Source organism: Cibotium barometz, chromosome 15 (assembly GCF_041138505.1).
Source record: "Cibotium barometz isolate CiBa-2024 chromosome 15, ASM4113850v1, whole genome shotgun sequence".
Classification (NCBI taxonomy): Eukaryota; Viridiplantae; Streptophyta; class Polypodiopsida; order Cyatheales; family Cibotiaceae; genus Cibotium; species Cibotium barometz.
In genome coordinates, this window is record NC_141060.1 from 21838364 (window position 1) to 21863031 (window position 24668).

The 24668-nt window shown below is 39.7% G+C and overlaps 1 protein-coding gene across 5 annotated transcripts in view; it reads right to left on the reverse strand.

Annotated features, from left to right (window-relative positions):
• The window catches only part of LOC147631063 (uncharacterized), a 199467-nt gene that overhangs the window by 26957 nt on the left and 147842 nt on the right, over positions 1 to 24668 (reverse strand). For all 5 annotated transcript variants that reach the window (XM_086809385.1, XM_086809382.1, XM_086809384.1 and 2 more), the window contains 7 exons: positions 23998 to 24040; positions 23776 to 23874; positions 19505 to 19582; positions 11124 to 11213; positions 5767 to 5829; positions 5580 to 5654; positions 5081 to 5123 (listed from right to left, as the gene is read on the reverse strand). In XM_086809385.1, coding sequence (XP_086665511.1) covers positions 5081 to 5123; positions 5580 to 5654; positions 5767 to 5829; positions 11124 to 11213; positions 19505 to 19582; positions 23776 to 23874; positions 23998 to 24040 — 491 coding nt within the window. The remainder of the gene's footprint in view (positions 1 to 5080; positions 5124 to 5579; positions 5655 to 5766; positions 5830 to 11123; positions 11214 to 19504; positions 19583 to 23775; positions 23875 to 23997; positions 24041 to 24668) is intronic.

Genomic DNA, 24668 nt, shown 5'->3' on the forward strand with positions numbered 1-24668 from the left:
ATAGAGGCATTGGAGAGTCTTCAATAAGCTGAGCCAGCCATTGATCCTAGAACACCAAGATGGGTGGGTGAGTATCCAAATGCCCAAAATGAAAATAGAGAAACTATAGGCCACACGAGCCCTAGTCTAGGAAGGCCAAAAGAAGTTTGAGGAATGGTTGCAACCCAACCAAGATATTGAAACAGTCCATCCTAGACGAAACACCATGGGGGAATTAAAATAGCTGAAACGGTCTATCCTGGATAAAACACCATGGGGGAATTAAAATAGCTGAATGTACCAGAGCCTTTGCTATTAGAACACAGTGAGGGTGAGATCGATTTGGAAGAAGGAGGGAAGAACGATTTGTTGTCAAGGATGTTTGAGGAAGGAGGATAATATCCTCTATATGAATCAATAAATCCTATCCTAGAATCATATGATAATGATTTTGGTCAAGTTTGAATGCCTAAAGATGTGACAGGGGTAACAACATTTATCTTCATCTTGCAAAGATAAAAAATGCCAATTGGAACTTGGCTGAGAGGAAATCCCCAACTTTGGACTGATTTAAAAGACTGGGTGGAAGGGAGAATGCAAGCCAATCCACCAACCAAGGATGAATTACCCTTGCCTACTACTATTGAGGAAGATTTGGAACTAGTTGAAGGAAGGGATGACCTACTAGAACTAGTTTAAATTCTAGTTAACTAGTTGGGAAAGTATTATGAGAGTGACGACACGAATGCAACTATTCCAATGGTACATAAGGGTTATCAGGCTGTTATGTTCCTTGATGGTGGGATTGGAGTAAGCATCGTCACAAAGCAATGTTTAGAAAAATGAAAAAAACTAGCCTTAGAGAAAACAAACCTCATAGTGAAAATGGTTAACAGTACCATGTCATGGCCTATGGGAGTTTTATAGAACATGAATATGAAACTCTTCTCATTTTGTTATTGCCATACATTACAGTACTGAACTTTACTAGACATGTAGATTCATACAATGTGATACTTGGTAGTGTGGCTTCTTGGGGGCCTACATAAACTGACTCACAAGTCCAATAGCATTGCTCAAGTTTGGCCTAGTAATAGTCATGTAGATCAAGCTACCCCCTATGCACCTATACATAGTGGGATCCTCCAAAACCTCACTTGTATCTATGGAAAGCTTTGTGTTTTGCTCCAATGACACTAAAATAGGTTTATAGCCTATCATACCATACTTAGACAACATGTTCAAGCCATACTACCTCTGTTAGTAGCAAAATGCCATGGGGGACGATCTCTCCACCCCTGCCTAGATATATTGTAGTTCACCTAAATCCTTCATCTCAAACTTCTGCTTTAAAAGTATCCTAACATCATGTATGTTAGAGCACTAGTATCACTAGTGATAATCAAGTTATCCACGTAAATGATGAATATTGTCTTTTTCACATAAAGCGAGAAATTTGCATTAGATATGTGAAATCCAATGGTGACAAGATACTCCCCGATCTTGTTTGAACATGGGTGCCCGCTTCAAGCCACAAAAGACTTTAACTTGCATACAAAAGTGGGTGTGCATCACTCTCATAACTCGGTGGCTACATTATGTATAATTCTTCTTGCAAGTCATCACCATGCAAGAAAGCATTCTTTACATCCATTTGATATGTGAAATCCAATGGTGACAAGATACTCCCCGATCTTGTTTGACCATGGGTGCCCGCTTCAAGCCACAAAAGACTTTAACTTGCATACAAAAGTGGGTGTGCATCACTCTCATAACTTGGTGACTACATTATGTATAATTCTTCTTGCAAATCACCATGCAAGAAAGCATTCTTTACATCCATTTGATATAAAGAACAACCCTTTGCTATAACCATAGTAATGATAGCTCTCACAATTGCCATTCTTGCAATTGAGCTGAATGTCTCCTCATAGTCAAGGCCATAGGTTTGCAAACCAATTTTCGCCTTATACCTGGTCATCATTGATCCATCTACATTATGCTTGACTTTATACCCCAATTACCTTCTTTTCCTTAGGCAAAGACACTAACTCCCATGTTGCACGTGCATCCAATGCTGCCATCTCCTCATTCATGGCATCTTCCCATTTTTTATTTCCAAGTACTTGCTCAAAACAAGTGGGCTCCAATTCTTGTATTGCTTTAACCATGTAAGCATAATGATGGGTTGTTGTATATCCATCATATCTCAACCTGTCTCACAATAGGCTTTCTAGCCCTCGTAGACTTGTGAACACCTAGTTTTGCGAAGTGTTCTTAAAACAACCCTTGTTCTCCTTACACTAGGAGTAACCATTGATAGAATGCTAAGGTTCTCACCAAGGCTCTGCTTAGAGCCACTAGAGTCATCATCCACATGTGAGTGACCTACTGATAGATCAATTATAAAAGATTTATCTATCTTATCCTTCTCGTTACGTGATAAATGTGTACCTTCATCTATCCTCAACCTGCTTGCCCATGGACTAACATTGGTCCATTAAGCACCTCTGAGGTCCAATAGTAAGAGAAAAAATCAATTAAAGACTACATCAAAGAGAGTGAGATACTTGCACTCTAGAGGACTCTCCAGATCCACCATTAAGCACCTATGATGTGTTAAATAGTAAGAGAAAGAATCAATCAAAAACTACATCAACAGAGTGAGATACCTTTACTCTAGATGCTCGGACAATGACAAATTCTCATGATGAATAGTTAATTAGGAGATTTATGGAAGGAATCCTTGATTCATCCTTGCATGATGCCTTATACTCAAAAAAGCATAAAAATTTTGAGCCATGTTTTAGAAGTGCCATAGACTTTAATGATAACTTCATGGGAACTTCTTCAAGGAATCTCTTTGAAAAAGAATGCCTTTTGAAGCATCCTTTAGAACTGTACCTTTAAAGGTGGGTGTTACAGAAAAAGAGCCATAGGCCGCACTGGCCATAGCACATCTAGTAGGCTGCCATGCTCATGTAGTAAATTATTGAGTAATGAAAGGTCGGGGTAAGAAAATATAATATAGACTAATCTATACCCTAGATGTGAGTTGGTCTAGTGTTCAATATGTCATGTCAACTAAACGAGCATGGAATTTCCTCACCTAAGACCAAGATAAGGAGGAATCTAGTGTGTATACTATATGAGGATGGTATCAGGAATGTCCCATCAAAAAGGCTATAGTAGCCACACCGACCTACCTATAGCCCGTGTATATATAGACACAATGTAATATAAAAGAGGGAGAGACAGCAATGCCTTAGGGTCATGCATGCCACTACAATGCTGTCACACTAGAAGGGGCCTCACCAAGTGTTGGAATGTCCCATTAAAAAGGTTATGGCAACCCCACCGACCAACCCATAGCCTTTAGTACCACTCTACACAAGATGTGGCGTTGACCACATGTACAAGGATTCCCCATTAAGAGCATCCAATCCACGTCCTACCTAGGAATGGTTTTTCTCAATGTTGTGACTAGAATTTAGAATAGGAGGAGAGCCACTGCTCACAAAGTTGGATAGACTTCAAAGTCCCGTACTCAAAGGGTGTGTAACCGACCGACGCATACTAGAGCTGACACGATTTTAGAACATGCTAGAGTTGCCCATAAACTAGAAGGTGAAGAACCAAGAAAATGGACAAGGGGAAGACCATGTGACAATTCACAAGTGAGGACACAGTTTCCAACATCTCTTCATCCTCTTTAGAGGAAGAATTGAATCCCCAACCCACTAGAGACCTGGAGAAACTAGTCATAGACTCTAGAAATCTACCTAAAATGCAAGCAAAATATCCTAACCTTTTGAGAAAAAAAGCAAGCTTGAAGAAGCTCAGGAGATAGTAAGGGCATGCCAAGCACAAATGGAGGATGAAACTCTAATAGTCCCCACTATTGGAGAGAATGCCAATGCAAAGACCAGTTTCATCTTGCCCAAGAGAAGACCAGGAAAAGAATTAATCCATCCCATGAGACCCAAGAAAACTCAGAATAGGGATTATGGGATGAGGATAAAAGCTTTGGGGCCATGGCCTCCAAACTCTTACGTGATGACCAGAGAGTACCACACTCAAGGGGTCTATACACATCCCATACACCATTACTGGCCCCAAAAGCTATGTGAGTGATAATGGACAAACACCTAGAGACATAGCTAGACTCACCACCTTCCTTTCCTCCCAAGTGTAAATTTTTGTTGGCTTTGTACTTCAAGGATGCCTAAGCCTATGGAAGGTCTTGAAGGATTGGATGGATGGAAATTTAAAAGTAGGGATGGAAGAACAACTAATTTAAAACTCCTCGGATGAGTCAGAGGATGATGAACCCGCCTAAGAAAGAGGCAGTTCACCAAGCCTTTCCAAAGATACTGGTTGAACAAGCTAGGCTGCTACTTTGAGAGCGATTATGTTATTCCTTGGCTTCTATTAGAATACAACCTTCATATTGCAAGGGATGGTGACCTATGAGGCTAGATGGTGTAGAAACAACCTAAATAAGATTCAACGTACTGTTAAAAATAGGCTACATGCTAGAGTGGACCATTGTTCCATAATGGTCCACACATGGGGTTGGTAAACTTTACTCTTTGACACCATATCCAAAGTTTATATGGGACCTAAACAAAGCCTAGATAGACATGGGAGGTGCTGATTTAACACCCAAATGGTAGTTATTTATTGATCCAATTTGACACCATAGATGGTGGTACCAATTAGACCAAAGAAGAAACCAACAAAGCTAGAGATGCCTGTTTAATACCACAAATGGTAATTATTAGCCAATTCAACACTGTGGATACATCTCCATGCCTTCAAATAGACACTTTTAACCTCCTCTCTAGATGGTTTATTAGTCATTAGTGTAAGTTTACTTTACGGCCTAGCTTCTATTAGCATACAATCTTCTTCTATTAAATAGTGTGTTATCTTTCAAAATACATATATTCATTAAAAAAATCATATTTTGATAAACTTTATAAAAATATATCATATTTATAAAGGTTACCAAATTTATAGATTTATACACTTGGATGATACCTTTAAAAAAATCTTTAAAGTTAATAAACCAATTCTAGGTAGAAAAGATTGCACTTACCCCAATTTCTATGTGAAAGTAGTTTCTCTCTTAATACAGGTACCTGCATGTCTAATTTGAGAATTTACATTCTCTCATGTGTAGTTTGAGAATTAACTCTCTCTCTCTCTCTCTCTCTCTCTCTCTCTCTCTCTCTAACCATTTTGTCTTCTTTGTGTGTGTACATGTGTGTGCTTGTGTACGTGCGTACATGCATGTGAGTATGTGAAAACACACACACACACACTCACCCACCTACACACACTCACCCACCTCTGTGTCTTATTTGAAAGTGTGTACATGCATGCGTGCACGTGTGAAAACACACCCACACACATACTCACACACCCACACACACCCACACATAAATGATACATGCATAATGTATGCACAAGCATATCCACATGCACACCCACATATGCATGTGCATTTGTGAAAGCATATGCATATGCATCCACACATGTACACATACTTACAAAACCAAGTAAACACATGCATACAAGTGTTGAGAGGTCTGAACCTGCTCTAAGATCAATGAGTTAAAGCATTTCTCTTCAAATTTGGGCTTTACATTGAGAGAAATCTCTTCCAAAACCTGTATAAGCATAATAAGTGCAGTTTTATTATTCTAAGAAGGATTATGAACTTGTGGAATTTGATACTTTATTATCATATATCGTTTGATAATGTGATCTTTATCAACTCACCCTTTGTAGATCCTTTAATATTGGAATTTGATCCACAAGAATCTCGCTAAGATGTTTTTGTAACTGCATGATTTAAGTGAATATTAGAACTTCAAATTGGAATAAACTTAATCTTAGAATAAAAAATGATGGTCATTTCAATGAACTCATTGGCTTATGTGGACTAGGATACCTTTTTTAGTATCCATGTAATCTTTGATGCCTATGAGATGCTTTTGCCAAACTAAGTGAAAATGAATATTCTAAACTTGTGAATAATAGATTGGAACTTTTTTTACACATGCCTCATATGTGGATGCAAGTAGCTTGGTTTTATGTTATTTACTTTGATGATATTTACTTTTTTTACACATGCCTCATATGTGGATGCAAGTAGCTTGGTTTTATGTTATTTACTTTGATGATATGAATAGAATGAAGGGTTTGTTAAAACAACGATGAAATTCTAATAATGAGGGGTTTGTTGAAATAATATATTGGAACCGTTTTTCACAGTTGCCTTATGTGGATGCAAGTAGCTTGGTTTTATGCTATTTACTGTGATTACATGAACAAAATGAGGGGTTTGTCAATACATTTATAAAATGCTAATGATGAGGGGTTTGTTGGAATAATTATGAAATTTTGCTATATACCTAGCCAAGGCTATGAATCTAGATATTCTTGGGAATAATAACTCAACGTGTGTTACTTAGACATGATTGAACTAGAATAATTTTTGCATATTAGATTTGTGGCCTACATGGTGACATGTATTTTTCCTAGCTCCATGTGTGTGTGTGTGTGTGGCACCTTTGCTTCCCTTTGCTCCACCGCCGCCCCATGATGTAGCCTGCCTCTATCCGCCTCCCTGATCTGCTCTGTGCGCACCTAGTTGTGCACCTCTTCGCTTTGGCCTGTGCGCAGGCAGTCCCCCTATTCTGTTTTGTGCGCGCCTCTCTGCATGCTTTGTGTGCCTCTGGCTACTCTGCTTGCGCTGCCCACCTACGCTTCAGCATGTAGCCTGCACGCCTTTGTCTATGCTGCCCAATTACGCTGTGCGCCTGTGGCTATGCTGCCCACCTGCGCTGTGCACCTGTGGCTAAGCTGCCCACCTGCGTGCCTCTGCCTACACATGTCCACCTGCACGCCTCTGTCTATGCTGCCCACCTGCGCTGTGCGCCTCTGGCTATGCTACCCACCTGCGCGCCTCTACCTACTTTGTGCAGAGGGCTTTGCCTCCCTTTTCACACCCACCCCTGCTCAGGCCCCCAAGGTAGCAACTAGGGTAAAACATGTCTCAATCCCAAGAGGGAGAACAGGATGGTGAGACAGCCTTTCACACCCCCACGAAGGCACCAAATGCCTACCGCAGAAGATTGAGGGAAGGGATCATGTCCCCTAGCCCATGAAGGCTTAAGAAGATGGCCCGATGAGATGAGGCCCTTTACGAGGAGATATAGCTGCACATAAGGATAAAGATGAGCACCATGTGACGAGCTTGAAAAGGAATGGACAGAGTAGATGCATGCCCAAAGGAAAGTGATATATGAAACGCTGAAGGAAGAGATATATGACCAATTGAAGGGAGAAATGCAAGCCCAAGTACGGGTTGAGATGGAATTAGCCCAAGCCTTAATGTACACGGAAATGAAAAAAGAGATGCAGAACTAGAAGGATGACATGCTTTGGGAGATTGGCACAACAGTTGCATCATACGAAGGCACTTTGAAGACATGTATGGTTGACTGTGAAAAGGACATCATAGAAATACAAAAAACTTTGGAATCATGTAAAGCAAAAGTGGTTGTAGGTGAGAAGGAAATGCATTCATGGGCTGAAATTGCGAGTGCCACAAAGAAACAAATTGAGGAAGTCAACCCATGGATTGAAGTAGTAAAAAAGCAAAAGGATACACCAGTCAATAAAGTAGAGGTGATGAATGCTACATTGGAAGAGGAAGCCAAGAGACGGGCATGTGCCTTACATGTATGCGTAGTTGGGTGGGAAGATAAGGGAAATCCCCAAGAGGATGCAAAAGCTCTTGCAACAAAAATTGGATCCACTGATGTACCCATTACTGGAGCATGGTAAGTAGGCAGAGATGAAACCAGGGCGAAGATATTGATCATCAGGTTTGGTGACTTGGAGAAGAAGAAGGCCTTATCCAAAAGGATGGCCCTTAAGGGGGAAAAGATTTATTTAGATGAGGACCTTACACTGGGAACAGATAGCACACACTGGAAGGAACACATACCGTGTGTGCTTGAGGCAAGGAAAGAGGGGAAATGTGCGGTATATAGAGATGGCCGAGTCATCATTATGGAGAGGAGGTCCGCTTGACGATGCACGGCCTATGAGACCTTGCGATTCACGGTGTGGAATTTCAATGGATCCCTTAGAACAGATGCAGGATACTTGGAGGATACTTTCAGACACAGTGATATTGCTATGTATAGGAAGACCCATCAGTGCACAAATAAGAGGCTTCCTGACGTGCGGGGTTATAAAAGTTGTTTCAGGAGAGACAGCCTGGTACTCCGATTACTGCACCTGAGGCATTGCATACTTATGCTAGAGAGCTATATGATGCACTAGGACAGCCCCCACCCCCCTCCACTGGGAGCTAGACCGGCTAGCAGCACCTTTTTTACTATGCGGATGGTGCTAGATGTGATAGATAGGTTACAGAATGGAAAGGCATAGGATCATGATGGGCTAGTTGGAGAGCATTTCTCATATGCACGTGACACTTTGGCTCCGCTCATTGTACATGTGTTTAATCGTGCCATTTGTGAGGGTTTCCTGGCAAGCTGGACAGAGCATATCATTGTACCACTCTTTAAGAGTGGGGACCCCATGACACCAGGCAATTACAGAATGATCATGATTGGTCATTACTTGGCCAAACTATATGGCTCTATATTGGAGTCGGAGTTGAGCCGCTGGGCAGAGAGGCATGGCCATCAAGCACATGGACATGCCGGCTTTTGGAGAGGACTTACTACCTTGGATCACATACTGACACTTCGGGCACTTATTGAAGAGGGCAGGTCATAGAAGAGAAGGATATACTGCTGCTTTGTGGACTTCCGCAAAGCCTTCGATACCGTACCATGTGCCAGGCTTATGCACAAATTGCATGACATTGAGGTACCCGAGGATATGCAATGGGGGGGATATATGCTTTGTATGAGTCTGTGATGACAGGTAGAGTCCTACACTATCTGATATGGTGACTAGGGATGCCTGCTCTATCACCCACCCTCTTTGGACTATACAACATTGATGTGGTCTTCGATTATGTAGACAGATTGGGAGGCCCAAGTGCATGCCTGGCAGGGGTGTTGATGCCCATCTTGTTATATACTGATGATATTGTTCTAATCTCAGACTCTCCGGAGGGATTACAGGCTTTCTATACGGATAGAGATCTGACAGTGAACCTTGGGAAAACCAAGGTTATGGTGTTTAACACCACACAGACATGGGTGACAAGATCAGAGCCTCATTTCACTTTCCGAGGAGGGGAGCCGGTTGAGTACGTCAGGTCATATGTCTACTTGGGAGTTACTTTCACTATAGGACCTCGTTTCTACCTGAAGGAGGCAGAAGTAGCTAAATTAACTCGAGGGCATGCAACCTTGGGGGGACACTTGAGAGGCAATGTGCACACATACAGTTTTAGAAGCCGCGCACCAAATTGTGGCTATTTGATACGCTTGTCACACCGACGCTCCTGTACGGAGCTCCAATTTGGGGGCCCAACATACATCACAGATCTTAGAGAGGGACGGATGAGGGATGGAGGCAAATGGAGAGGCAATTAATTATGATGATTGCCCGCATGATTCGGAGCAAATCACTAGCACCACATGAGATTGTTCGGGCTGAGCTAGGTGCCGCACCAGTAGTGACCGAGGCCCTATTCCAGGCAGTTACCTTTTTACAGCGGCGATTAGCATTGACCTCATACTCATTTGCTAGTACGCTCAAATGAGATCATGGTTTGACCTACATGGTTTGTGGTGGATAGAGGCACTACCACCCTTTCAGTATAGTTTGGATTGTCCATTTTTGGATCTCACCCACTCAGAGCAAAACCGCGTGATCAGGATGGATATCATCAGAGTGGACACAGAGAGGACATGTCTTTTAACGGACTAGTGTTCACATTATGGACCGCTTTTATATACTCTATTATGTGTGTTAGTCACTTTATCTTCTTCGTAGACCTATTTTGTTGTGTGAAGAAGAAGAAGAATTTTCAGCCTCTCACCTTGTGTGTTCTCTTTTGGGGTTTGTGTGAGTGTGTGTGTGCTTGCAAGAGCTCAAGATCTCTTCTCCCTTGCATCTTTTCAAAGGTCAGCAGCAGCAGGGAGTCAGCAGGGGAGAACTGATAAGGTAGGTGAATCTCTAGAGCAAGGTTTTAAAGCTGGTTGACGTTGGAGGACATTCTGGGAGTCAGGCGATAGTTTTTTTTATTGGAATCAGTAGTCTGCATCCAAATTAGGTATACAGTCACTATTTGATCTATTCTATGTCAACTGGAGTGGATTTAAGCCTCAGCTGAAGTCAGCTAAGGCTTGTAGGTGTGATTAGTGCTTTTGGAGGTCTGTGCTGATCTGGGAGTTGTGTCTGATAGGGAGGTTGGGAGCGTGTTGAGGTGATCCATTAAGTCAGCTGGAGGGCTAGGGATAGCAGTTGAGTTGATTAGTGCCCTTGGGGGCTGGGATTCTAGTGTCCCTCAGTTCTGATCCCATTGTGTTTTCTTCTTGTGTGCCTGTACGTGGTGTAGTAGAGGCCATCACTAAGCCACCACACAACGTCTTATTAAGTGACTCTTCCAAGTCTTATAAATACTCGAAAGTTTCCTAGAGAAGAATTTAAGGTCTAGGTGCATTAAAATATATTCTAAAAATAGAAAAAATTATGGTTTGGGTGCATTAAAATAAATTTTCCTAAAGAAGAATTTATAGTTTTTCTAGAAATAGAAAAATGGCTCAAAGAAATTGTCATGTTGCTAGAGTTCTAAACACAAAGAGGTTTTTGAAATGGTTATCATAAGATATGAATCGAAATTGAAACTCGAAATTGAAACTCACAATATGAACTACATGATCACCTTTTAGATACTCTAGGTAATGTGAAAAATGTTAAAGCTCTAGACTTCCCAATTCACAATTAAGGCATCCTACATTACAACCTAGTTTGTTTTGATTAGTTCCATTTTTGTACCTTTATTATTAGTAAACTAATTTAAAAGTCGTGATATTGTTCCAAAATAATAGGAATGCATAATTTAATCCTTATTCTTAGTATTTATTTTAAATGAAATCATACAAATATTTACCTTTAAACACATTCAAGGGTTATACCTTTAAAACTTGATCTCGATGAAAGTCATTGTACTTGTAGCGAGATCGACAACTTGGTTCCATTATCAAATTATAGAGGGCCAACCAAATCTATCCTTATATACAAATTTATATTAGTTAGTCAAAGATATAAATTTATCACACTTAAATATTTGCATACTAAGATAAAATTATAGGCTTATGTGCATGCTCGTGTGCATGTGCCCGCACACACACATGCATGCATGCACGCACGCACACGTGCACACACACACACACACACACACACACACACACACACACACACACACACACACACACACACAACATAAAAGCTATGCCTTAAATTTACAATACCAACTAATTTCACTATATCTTCAATAGAATAAGATATATTTAAGTTAAAAGACTCATTATATAAATATTTTCTCATAGAATTACCATTTTATGGTGCTCTCTCATCAAGAAGAATTATTTAGACATTCACATATAAGTTTGGGTCTTTATCTCTTTATCAATTTAGAAATAGAATAAGTTCAAACTCTTACTAGAGCTCATAAAGTCCTTAAAGCTAAGATTAAACTATCTCACCTTGATAAAAAAATAATTTGATATTTATGAAGCTTTTTTAGGCAAAGCAGAGTTAAGTTTTTCAACCACTAAGGTCCCAAGAATAACAAAGTAAGGATGGAATGTCATTAGGAGATCCTACAAAACCCCACTTTTTGCAAGAAGACACCATTTAGAACCCATTGAAAATCCTCACTTGAAGTAATTAAAAGTAATCAAAAAATGGGAGTAGCATCTTTCTAGGCTTTCTTAGACAAATAAGTAGATTGAGTAAAAGAGTACAACATGCCTAAAAACCTTAAACTTTCATGCTAAATGTAACACTTATAGTGTTGCCACCCTAATTTCCAATACACTAGTTGGTTCATCAGGAAAGATGACAAATCAATATAAAGATAGTTCACAATGTATCTTACCAATTTAAAGACCAAGTTTTGGATGAAAGGATTACTAGCTTGCCTATTTATAGTAGCTCTCACTGTTTTCTCTTAAATCATAAAACTTCCATGAAAAATTAAGAACATATTGGTATACTTCAAACATTGGGTCGAGCATTTATATAGTGGTGTTTGTTACATATCTATTTATCACATCAAGAGAATAAATCAATCATAATTAATAGATTCTTTATATGAAACTCATAAAAAAATTTCCACAGTTTTTTACAAAGACTAAAAACATAAATGAAACTTGTTTACAAACCCACAAGAGGAACCAAAATATCCAATCTTAACACATGCCAAACCATCCTTGTGTGCAAAGCCTTAGGCTTCCTAAACTGAAAGCCTTATCCATGAAAGAAGTGGACCATGACAAAGATGTTGAAGAATGGATGTAACCTCTCCAAGTGTAAGTCACACTCTTAGAAGAGCCCTTTAGCTTGGAGTTAACCTCAATGAAGTAATGAGGAGCTTCAAAATTTAATCATGCCTATAGAAAAGAAGTTAACCATCCTATAATATTTAGGTCCACAATTGCTTTTTAACCAAAGAGACCTCACCATCATCTTCTTTCAACTAAGATGAAGAAGTATTCCTTCACACACAAAGTTATTTCTCCTTGTACGTAAGAGGCTCTTTCATCAAGGAATCTAAGGAACATAGATATTTTATAGTGATTCTAAATGGCAAGTCCCTAAAACACCTAACTATAAATGCCTTTTGGCTTGAAAATGTCCGAACAAATGATGTTGAATTGCTACACTAACATCCACTTTGTATTTCTCATTTTAGCACAAAACTATCTATCTTTGTGAAATGTTTTTAAAAAAAGAATGTAACAATATGCAACATCACATCCAATAGATATTGCTAGTGGACTTTGAACTAGAGATTTAAACCCCACCAATTGGGCTTCATAGCCACATACTTGTAAAATGGGCTTTGCTCTAGACTTTAGTGATTAATTCCTTAGCTTTCAATCATCCTAATATTTTTACCAATCTGTTTAACATCTTTTTGATGATAAACCAATCTTTAACAACCTTGGTGTCATAAACACCCTAGGTGTCATGATATATCTTAGCTATCTTAGTGGTGCATTGTGTGTCTTAAATGCATCTTTGGCCTTGGAAAATCCTCTTAGACTCTTACAAATGAGCAGCTTAGAGTAATGATACATATACACTAACCTCTAGGTTAAAAAAAAATTTCCTCATGAAAGTGATGCGAAAAGCCACTTTATGACTCATGTATGACCGGAGGAGGTGACTATTCACATGGAAGCATGTGAACTAAACCTTCATATGCATTCTAGCCAACAATTTGTTACTCTTTGCTTGGACCTTTACTTCTATCTTATGTTTGTTGATGGCTATAAAGGATTTTTTGGATCTCGGTAGTTGAAGACCTTGGTGTGAAGCTATAATTTTGGGTTTGGGCACTCAAATTTGAGGTGGCCATTTGTATAAGTGCCAGGGTTAAAGAGGGGGTGTGTAAAATACCGATAATTACCTTATTTCCTTCTATATAAATACTCAAAGAGGTGGTGTGTAAAATACCTATAATTACCTTATTTCCTTCTATATAAATACTCAGTATTGTTTGGCATGAAGCATAATAACTCTCTTAAACGTTGATTAAGAGACAAATTAGGGCATCAACAATTGGGGTGGGGAAGGATTTCTACCTTCCTCCCACCTCACAATTCTCTCACACCTGCTCTCTTTGCTCACTTCCTCCCCAATTAAGGAGCTTGGGATCCCCGCCTCTTGAGTCATCACGCTCCACCAGCACCAGCACCACCACGACCACCGTTGACCTCCGTTGCTTGCCATCTCTCTACATTACCCTCCTTGCCTACTTGCGCGCCCGCCTATGATCGCTACCCATCTCCGTCTCCGACAGCCGGCCGCCTTCATCTCCGTCGTGTCAGCGTCTGCTGACCTCCCTGCTTTGGTGTGCCGCCTCTGTGCCGTGATCACAGCTGACCCGGTCCCCTCAACACTAACGGGCACGGTGAAGTCACAAGCCCTTCTTCACCATATATATGGGATCTAACACTAAAATGGGGGTGGCGTGGGTCGCATAGTGAACTTGGGCAAATATAGCAAACTCGGGCGTCAATATGCATGGGCATGGTAAACTCGGCTCCGCATGGCCTTAGGGTGGCCATGGGCGTGGGAACTTGCCTTGGTTGTTTTTAATACTTAAAAAAAAAACTAAAAAAGAGGTGAACTTGGGCAAATATAGTAAATTCGGGTGTCAACCATTCCATAGTCATGGGCATGATAAACTCGGCAACTTGGCTGGGCATGGCCTTAGGGTGGCCTTGGGCATGGGAACTTGCCTTGGTTGTTTTTAATACTTAAAAAAACCAAAAAAGAGGTGAACTTGGGCAAATATAGTAAACTTGGGCACATATAGTAAACTTGGGCGTGAACCAGTCCATTGTCATGGACATGGTAAACTCGGCAACTCGGCTGGGCATGGCCTTAGGGTGGCCATGGGCATGTAAACTTGCCTTGGTTGTTTTTAATACTTAAAAAAACCAAAAAAGAGGTGTAGTACTGGAGCATCGAATCTGCGACCTGCAGATGAGCAGGCAAGAACCTAACCATTACACCATTCTATCCACCGTGCAGAAGAACTACTCTTGTAAATAATTTCAAGTCAATTTTAAGGCCTGCCAGTAATCTCCCATTGTTCCGGCATTCAATTTTTTGGACCTGTCAGTAATCTCCCATTGTTTCGGCAGCTTCAGAGGCCGGGGTCACAGACCGCGTGCACTGGCAACCCCACATCCTACCGCCCCCATAGCCTCGATCTACGAGAATCCTCCTCCACCCTCAATCCCATGGTGAAGGGCTTGTCACTTCACTGTGCCCTTTAGTGTTGAGGCTAGGTCCCCTTGCCTTACTCCCTTGGCCGCCCTCCCAGCCACATCCCGTGTGTCAAACTTAGGTTAGGCTAGCATTAGCTTAAATTAGCATTAATTTGTTTGATTATCAGGTGAGTTAAACATTACATTAGGGTAAAATTCTTAGATTTAGGTTAGAAATCTCAGAGCCTTAAAAGTTTCCTTGTATTCAAGATTCAAAAACCGTTGAGATGATTTTCCATCTATAATGTATTGCAAATTTGCTCGACACCTTAAGGTGATGGATGGTGTCTCCTACATTGTCCAATTTTGTCATTAACTTGGAGATATAGATTGGTTTGAGTTTCATGCATCTCCAAGGAATCTCCATACTTTGAGCATAGATTGCTATGCTCAAAATATTTGTATGCTCAAGGAGGAGGTGCATGTGTTGGTAGCGGGAAATGGATCGACTGGAAGTCTATACATGTGCACATCAAGACGTCCGTACCATTCAGGGTGCATGTAGGGTGGTGCACCACTTGTCGAGGGGTCTATATGCATTTCATCCTCATGGTCACGTTTTAATGCAGAGAGGAGTTGATTGTTCGCACCAAATGTGCAAACAATCGACACCAATGTGCACTAGATATGGGTGGACTCAAGGGACAATCAGCAAATGGGTGGACTCAAGGGACAATCGGCAAATGTTACTCTACTCTTGGGTACACCTAACTCGATATGAAGTGTGTTGGAGGAGCAACAACTTGTGTTGTGCTTGTTCTTGTGTCGCCTCATGTGTATGTATATAATAGGTGGGGTGCTGCACGGGGTACGGACCCCATGGATGTTTCACCAATTTAAAAGATTTCCCATGAATTCTTTTATTCAAAAGAGGAATATTGAATATAATTCATTTGAGAAATTGAGAAAGAATATGGAAATAGTCATCGTCGCGAGAAAAAGAACCTTTATCTAAGCCAAACAATTGACGAAAACTTAGAAAAAGTCCCATTATCGGTATCGAAGTAAGAAAAGCTACTAAATGGGAATAAGATGTCAATGGAATGCGATAGGATGTAAACTTTGTTGATTATATCAATAATTTTTCGAAGTCCCAAATGAGCTTTAATTTTCTCCTCAATCCTTTTAATTTGTCCCAATTTTTCTTGAGTCCTTAATTAATTTTCTAATCCTAAATGCCTAACTATTTTTTAGTTTTCCATTATTTTTTCGAATTAACCTAGTTTTTTATTTTATATTTTTCTTCCAAATTAATTGAGCTTTAATCTAATTCTCAAGTAATCTTAATTCTTCAAACAAGTTTTTTTATTTTGAATGGAGACCTATCCTTCAAGTATGTTGGTTGGAACAAAAGCTCGAGCAAACTTGTAACATTACATTATGCCTTGATTTGCATTGTGAGGAAAGGGACAAGTTGAGTGACAAAAGATTATGGATCGTATCTTCAAAGGGTTTTGAGATCCAAGATTGCATGGCCTTTTGCTAGGGAAGAAGAACCTTGTCTTATTTAATCCATGCTACAAATGAGCCATCCACCTTGATGACAATATGCAAGAAATTGAACCAAATGAATGACTAGCACATGTGCCAATAGAAATCTTGCCAAAGTCCTCATCATTAGATGAGGCCCAACCACAACACCAAAAAGAAACAAGGATTGGTAATGCGACCAATGTGACTATAGAAGAACTCAATGCTTTAGAGGTTCCCTAATGCAACAAAAATCGAAGTGTGAATTGCAAAATGACCCATCATCCTCCACAAAGTGCAATGATGATCTAGTGTATAGTGTGCCAACACACTCACATAGGACTACAATTGTCCATCATCAACATTGATCGGATTTGGTGTATAGTGTGTCAACACACTCACATAGGACTACAATGTCCATCGTCAACACTGATTGGATTTGGTGTAGAGTGTGCCAACACACTCACATAGTATTACAATGTCCATCATCAACACCGATCGGATTTGGGTCAATTTGAGGCAAGGGTAACGGTAGATTACTCTACATGAGAACATCATTGGGGTGACTCATCATTATATCCACCACAAAGTGCACTAGTGTGTAGTATGCCAACACACTCCCATAGGACCACAATGCCCAATAATAATGGTACATTACTCTGCATGAGAGAATTATTGGGTTGCACAACATGTGTCTCAAGGATATTGGAGTGTTTTGATCCTTTATCTTGCTATTTGGAAATACTTTAGTCTCTTCAGGGTGATTTCGGTTTACTTCTCGAGGAAGGGGATTCATACAGCAAGACAAGAAATAAAATGGGCATGCTAGGTGGTCTTAGTAATTTCATTTGCAGGTTGTTTCTTATGGGTGGAGCCATAGTCAATGCATGTTACTGAGGGAGAGCTGGCACTACCAATGGTTGGCAACAATGGGTCACGAGAAGTGGTTGTGTCTAGATTTGAGCTAGTGCAATGCAGTGATATTGGATTCATGGTCACTCAAAGAGGAATCCGACAAGGCTTCAACACAAGGTATGAAAGAGAATTTCATGCTAGCATTTCAACATGAGGTATGAAAGAGCGTTTCATGCTACCACCACAACCCATAAAAATGTGGAGATTGAAATCCCCTATACCATTGGTGGCCCAAGTCATGCACCTAGTGAAAGGGAATATAAAGCCAGGGATAGTTGTCCTCTCATCTTTCCTATCCTCTAAAATTAGAATTCCCGTTAGCACATTGATGCATGTTAGCCTAAGCCTATGGATTTATATGGCTTGATGGAAGGACAACCCTAGGCAAAAGTGGAAGAGTAAAAAGAACCCATGCTAGATCATAAAAAAATCCATTACGCTGCCTCAAGCACTAAGAAAATACATTATGCTATATAAAGGCCAAGAATGCCAAGCGGCGGTGAAGGAGTTAGCATCCTAAGATTCTTAGGATGCTAACAATGCTTTGTTGACAAAACATTATTGGGAACCATGAGGCCAAAACCTCCGTTGGACAAAGCTACCTTGGTAGTGAAACTAGCAGATGGGAATAACCACAAAGCCCTAGGATATCTCTTGAAACCTCAAAATTATAACCTTGGGGTTAAGTTTTAGACAAATGTTTGTGTACTAGACTTAAGCAAATAGAGGGTGTGTGTGTGGTGACATCATCCTAAGAAATCCCTACATGTATGAGTTAATCCACGACTAGGGCAGCACTGATCGCATCTATATTTAGAATAAGTACAAAACATTAAAGGTCAATCTACACACGTGGAAAGCACACTTTCTATGACTAGACGAACTTCAACTATTTACATCTATCTAGGCTTATACCCAGACGCCACCAATACCTAGGGGATGAGAGTGAGGAAGATATGGGGGCACCTTTGCTTGATCAAGATGGTGCCAATGATTGGATGAACAATTTAGCAATGATCAATATGTGGATTCAGTCTAGCCACAAACCAATTTACATCACTAAACACCTTGAGTGTGAGAGATGACCCCTTACCTAAGACCCCACCTATTTGAGTGTGGCTAGACTTTCCATATTTGGTAGATTCGTGCAAAGAAGGTGAGTCCCTCCTTAGTTCTAAAGCTAGCCACAACTTCATAAGAACCTGGGTATCTTTTCGATATTACAAACTTAACTCAATAGTGTGGTGCAATTAACTAAAGCATTGACTAATATAAAATAATCTCAAATCATGTGTACTATCATCAAATGCTACACAATTCTTTCCATTAATAACATTTTCTCTTTAATTGTAAAGTTGGACTAATTATCATAAAAAGATATGAGAAAGTAAATTTTCACTATGATGGCAAGACTAATGTAACAAACAATATATGAGAATAAAGAAAAAGGAAAAATATTGCATTATCACCATGATGGCAAGACTAATGTAACAAACAACGAGATCGATATGGTTCTTCATCAATGGATCTTTGTCACCTACCTTGGAGTGCATGAAGACTTTTCAAGTTGATAAGTACATTTGTAGTTGTTAACTTGGGGAGGTAAATGACACTAGAATTTTTATCACGTGAATTTGCATTAAATTAATGATAAGATTGTAAGAATATTGTAAATCTATACCTCAAGGGAGCTTGGATTGGGTGAATCTCATCATATGGAATAATTGGATCATCTACTATATAAGGAAATTAGCTTAGAATAAGCATTAATTTGGATATTGGCTTAGGATAAGCATTATAAGGATATTGGCTTAGGATAAGCATTAATTTGGGTTATGGTCATATTTAGAGAGTTTTATTTTTGGCCTTTTTAGAGCCAAGGTTTTGAATAAATAAGGGTTGTACCCCTCTCATAATTCAAGGAGTCTTAGAGTTTCTAGCTTTTTATCAATTAAGACTCTCTTCTTCCTCTCTTGCTCTCTATCTCTTATCGATACCAGTCATGCTTTCAAGCACACATTAAGGAGCTTTGTCTTGAACAAAAGAGCAAAAGAGCCCTCACAACATGATACATTAGATCCTAATTAGCATATTGTATCAAAATTCATCATCATCACTACTATTACCTGGGCATCTGATTTCGTAACCTTGAAACAATCTTCTTTTGAAACTTCTATCCATTTTCCCTCATTGTACTTTTCAATCTAAAGGAAATCATAAAGCAAATAAATAAGTCAAAGCTTTTATTTTCCTTCTTTTTTGTTTAGAAAAAAATGCAAACTACCGATCCAAACAAACTATTTTTCTTTGCCCACAAATTCTCATTATGCAATCTTGTTATGTCTTAATTCTTTTCTTAAGGGATTTACATACTAAAAGAAAAAAACTTAGAGCAATAGCTATGCAAAATTTGAGAGAGACGGAGATATGGATGGGGGAGATTCCATGTCCACAAGCTTGGGTGGGAGGAGAGATTTCCCCACAAAGTGAGGTCCCTCTATTTTTTTAGCAAAACATTTGGGGGTACGCTAAGTGTGTAAACCCCCAAAATGAATCCATAGTCTCTCTCTATCTTTCTCTCTCTTAGAAAAATGATCCCATATAATCCTCGGTACCTATTTACTTGGCCACCATTCTTGTTGTGCAGTCGGCCACGTGGTGTCGCACCTTTCTTGGCCACTTATCTATATGGCTGACCTATGAGCCCTAAACTTCCTTTTCTCTCTCTTTTTTTCTTTTTCTCTTTGACTCTCTCTCTCTCTCTCTCTCTCATTCTCTCTCTCTCTCTCTCTCTCTCTCTCTCTCTCAACCTGCCATCACCACAACCACCACCACCACCACCACCACCACCACCACCCTCATGAATCCCTTGTCCTAGCTACTATATACACAACCCACCATCACCATCACCATCACCATCACCACCCCCACCACCACCATCATGACTCCCTTGTCCTAGCTACTGCATACACAACCCACCATCACCACCACCACCCTTAACATTCACATTAACATTTAACATCTTCACTATCAATGTCAACCCCAACCCCTTCAAACAACATTATGGCATGCTCCACAAAATCAAATGGATATTTGGCAAGGATGGAATCCATGGCAAGCATGTATGTGTACATAACTAACATCGACAAACCAGGAGGCATGGTGATGGGAAGCCTTCATGAGAATCAAAAGAGATCCTAACCCTTCAAGAAGAGCACTACGAGAAGGAGAGAAATGCGGGGGGGTTAAAGGCATGCTACAATAAGGAGATCACCGATCTCAAGAACTCTCTCCATGGACCAAGGCCACTAGATGGGCAAAAGAGTTATGGCAACTCAATAGCCCTACCAAGAGCCTTAAGAAACAAAGAAGGAAATCATAGAGGAGCTTCACCTAAATGGGTGGTGTCAAAGGAGCAAGAACTCGCCCAGAACATAGTCATGATAGTCATTCTTGAAGAAGATAAAGGGAGGCATTCCCATGCTTTACGTTAATGAGTTACTAGTCTCCTAATAAAAGAAAAATGGGAAGTTGGTGAGACCTTGTGCTTATGAATGGGCATTATAGGAACCCCATTTATGGATGCTTTGACAGGTGGGAAAGGACCTCACTAGGGAGAGATCCTTGCTCCTAAAGTTCAAGGGTATGAAATCCGCTTAGCCTTCCTAGTAAGGGAGAAACCCTCATTCCAGTAAGGTCTATCTAAGCAATGATATTACCCACATGTATAGGCTATAGAGCTCAAAGAAGTGTTCTTGAGTGAAAATAGGAGGAACGAATCTTGATAGTGTTGAACTTCAGTGCTATATATAATTTTAAAAATGAAATTTTGATTTGAGTGCTTTGGTATTGATCATATAATATATATTATTGGAACTTTGATTAGATGTGTTTTTTGAACTTTGATATATGATTTTAGAAATGGATTGTCTTGAAAACACAGGAATACATTTATGTATATATAAAAATTAATATGTAAGTATTAAGACCACAATTTTACGTGAGTAGAAAGTTGGCACACTTCTCTTCAAAAATTACAAGAGCCAAGGAAGCGTACCCTTCCATTTAGAGGCCCATTTATCTCCACAAACACATGTTTCACACCATAAGGACCACAAATAGTAGTTAGATGAGGGTGCCGTTCACATCACCTTTTGATTGATACAGGGAGAGAAAAGGGAATCCTATTAGATAAACATATATGCAGAGTGTGTAGAATTGGGGAGACAAAGTTAGAGGAGCACTACACGCTTAGATGTCTAGTAAATTATAGGATATGGGGATGCTACCACTGTCTCTTCAGGGAGGGAACTGTCCTTTGTCATGGTGGGACTAAAACTACTAGATCTAAGGGATCATAGAGATAGAACCCAAAGGTAGTAAACCAAGAGGTGGGATATCCCATTGACATCTATCACTAACTTCTTTGGCCCTCACCAAAGAGCACCAACCGCCACTCAGCCTATATGAGATCCACCAAGGTGGTAGATGATAGACACTTGTGGTGTCCTCTAAGAGAGAGTGTAGGTCCTCCAGAGATAGACATCCCCCTGATTGTGGGATACCCAATCCTTCCACCCATCATTTATAGATGTGGGACTTTCTTTAGCAATATAGAGAGGCACCACCATAGGAAATAAGGCCATGTACTTTCTCTAGCAATTAAGGTATGCTAGAATTACTTGTTGGTTCACATACGGGATTCATATATATATCTTACCACATTCTCGATACAGTCTCAAAGATGCCTCCCTTTGTCTCACCAATTGGGATACCAACTAGATCATTCAATGAGCACAAAGATGTAGTTCTACAAAGGTCACTTCCTAAGGATCACAACATATGTCACATGCCATCATGTAAATTGTGTTTTGATAGATCCAAGTCTCATCTTGTTGCCTCTCATAGTGGATATAGGGAGGGCAGAGAAGGAATTACCAAAAAAGACAAGATTTGTAGAGTCTTCTATAGGAGGTCAAGACACGAGCACTACATTTGCAGAGATGCCAAGCATAGCATGATATCCAAAGGAGATTCCATTGCCTCTTCCAAGCGTGATTTGGTCCATTGTCCAAGATCATTGATTTCCTAGACTAGCGATAATTGTTGGGACTTAAGTTGAAGGAGTTTTACTTAAAGACTCGCTCTTTAGATATTGCCAAGTAGACCCAAGGGATCTTGGCATGCAAAGGAATTCGGAGGATGGTGGATACATCACTAGATATGGCACATATCTTTTGGAATGGAGGTAAATGATTATTGATCTCTGTGCATTTATAATGGCATGTCTTGGTGGCCTTAGCCCAAGGACCTCACATGTTTCTCTGACAAAGTAGGGTCGAGCATAGTGGACTACCTAATGCAATCTCTTGCTTTTGTACATCATGTACAAAACTTCATGGTCCCACTACCATACATACCTGATTAGTGTTGGCCACTGGTTCTTTTGGTGGTATCCACCCCCCACACCTCCCATCACCACATTCACTACTTTTATCATGACCATGATCACATTTACTAGGCTCACCTTTACCAATCCATTTCCGTGCTTAACCTCTCAGGACCCCTTGTCACCCTCACCTCTAAGCTCACATCCATCCACCATGAGTTCACACATACCTACTACCCATTCACAGTTTATTCCTAGGCTAATGCATTGGTTGGCTCAAAATCTCGAATTGGGTGGTACGATTATGAGTGTAAAGTCACACAGATTCACCTCCTCTACGAAAGGGAAGATGGATGGATCTTTGTACATGGATGGAGAGCCTCAGATCTTATCCTAGCTCACATATTTGTGAAGGTTCTTTTATTTCATGGACCACCCATACCATAGTTCCTATATCCATAAAGTAGAAGGCCCCTTGGACCCTAATAACTATTGATCGAACTATAATGATTGGTTAGACCAAAACTATATGTAGGGTTGTTTTGAAAATTCATGTTGGATCATGGATAAAGGGGCACTAATTGAGCACCACCAGATAAAAAGCACGCTTTAGGAGAACATACTTACTCCACATTAGATCACAATTTCACCCTCGAGGATCTCATTGAGGAGGTTGGAATACAAAGATAGCAAATCAATTGTTGCTTTGTGGATTTCACAAAAGCCTCCACAATCATATTACTATTTTTCAGACATGATTGCACAGACCCCAAGGAATGAACCTCTCACATTTTTCTTACAAAATGTAAAAGTTGAACTAGTCGCTTTAATAAGCTTTAAATAGCTATTGTTTATAATTCACAATTTATTTCTTCCTTATATCATGATTCCTTAGAATTTCAGAGTTGTTTAAACATTTCACTACTCCATAACAATTGACAAAAAAGGGAAAATTATGTACATAAATTCTATGACAAAATGCTATTAATGATAAGATGAGAATTTTACCTTGAGTTTATCTCCTTTTTTGTGTTCTCTCTTCCATGGAGCATTTTCAACTAATGGAACCAAACTCATAATGACATCATGCTTATCTATCAAGCGTGCCTAGGATGTAAATACATTACATTAATACACATCATAAATAAGCTTGTTTCTCACTATTTACACTTGAAATGATATGGAGGGTATACTTTAAGCATCCCAAAAAGTAAGAAAATTGAAGGATACCATGATGCACAATGGTAAAGTATTGATGTAGTCTGTTAAGTATCTGAAAAATGAACCAAATATGTTTAAGCAATTGAAAAAGAAATTAATTACAAAATGTGTATGCCCATGGATGATTTCATGCATGCATAAATCTACATGCACACCACAAAATAAAATACACAAAATCTTCACAGTTCGCACACGCTACACTACCCTCAAGATTAGATGTAAAGAGCGATTGAAAATCCTTAATTATAACCATAACCTTGACCTTATCCACAAATCTACATCTAATTCCTTGATTTCATCGCATAAGCTTCAAAAAATTTAATTCAAAAACTAAAATTTAACTCTCTTATCCTATAATCAAGTCATGACAGTGGCTCAAGGCTGATTTCAAAATTTTGGGGGAAAAAATGATGAGGACAAAGTTTCATGAATCTACTTAGTATGCTTGCTCAACATGCATCTGCAAGTGATAAACGGTGTGTTTTAAGAAGAAGAAGAAGTTATGTTAAATTCCTATATGACAACCATGCAAAGCTATGTTCTGAAAAGTTTTTGGTGGTTGACATTGTTTTTCAACTAATATCTTGTATCGAGTTATTTCCACACTGTCGTGAGTTAAAATTCTCTCATACAAAATGTTTAGCCAAGTGCCTTTGGTAATGACAATCCCATTCTAATCA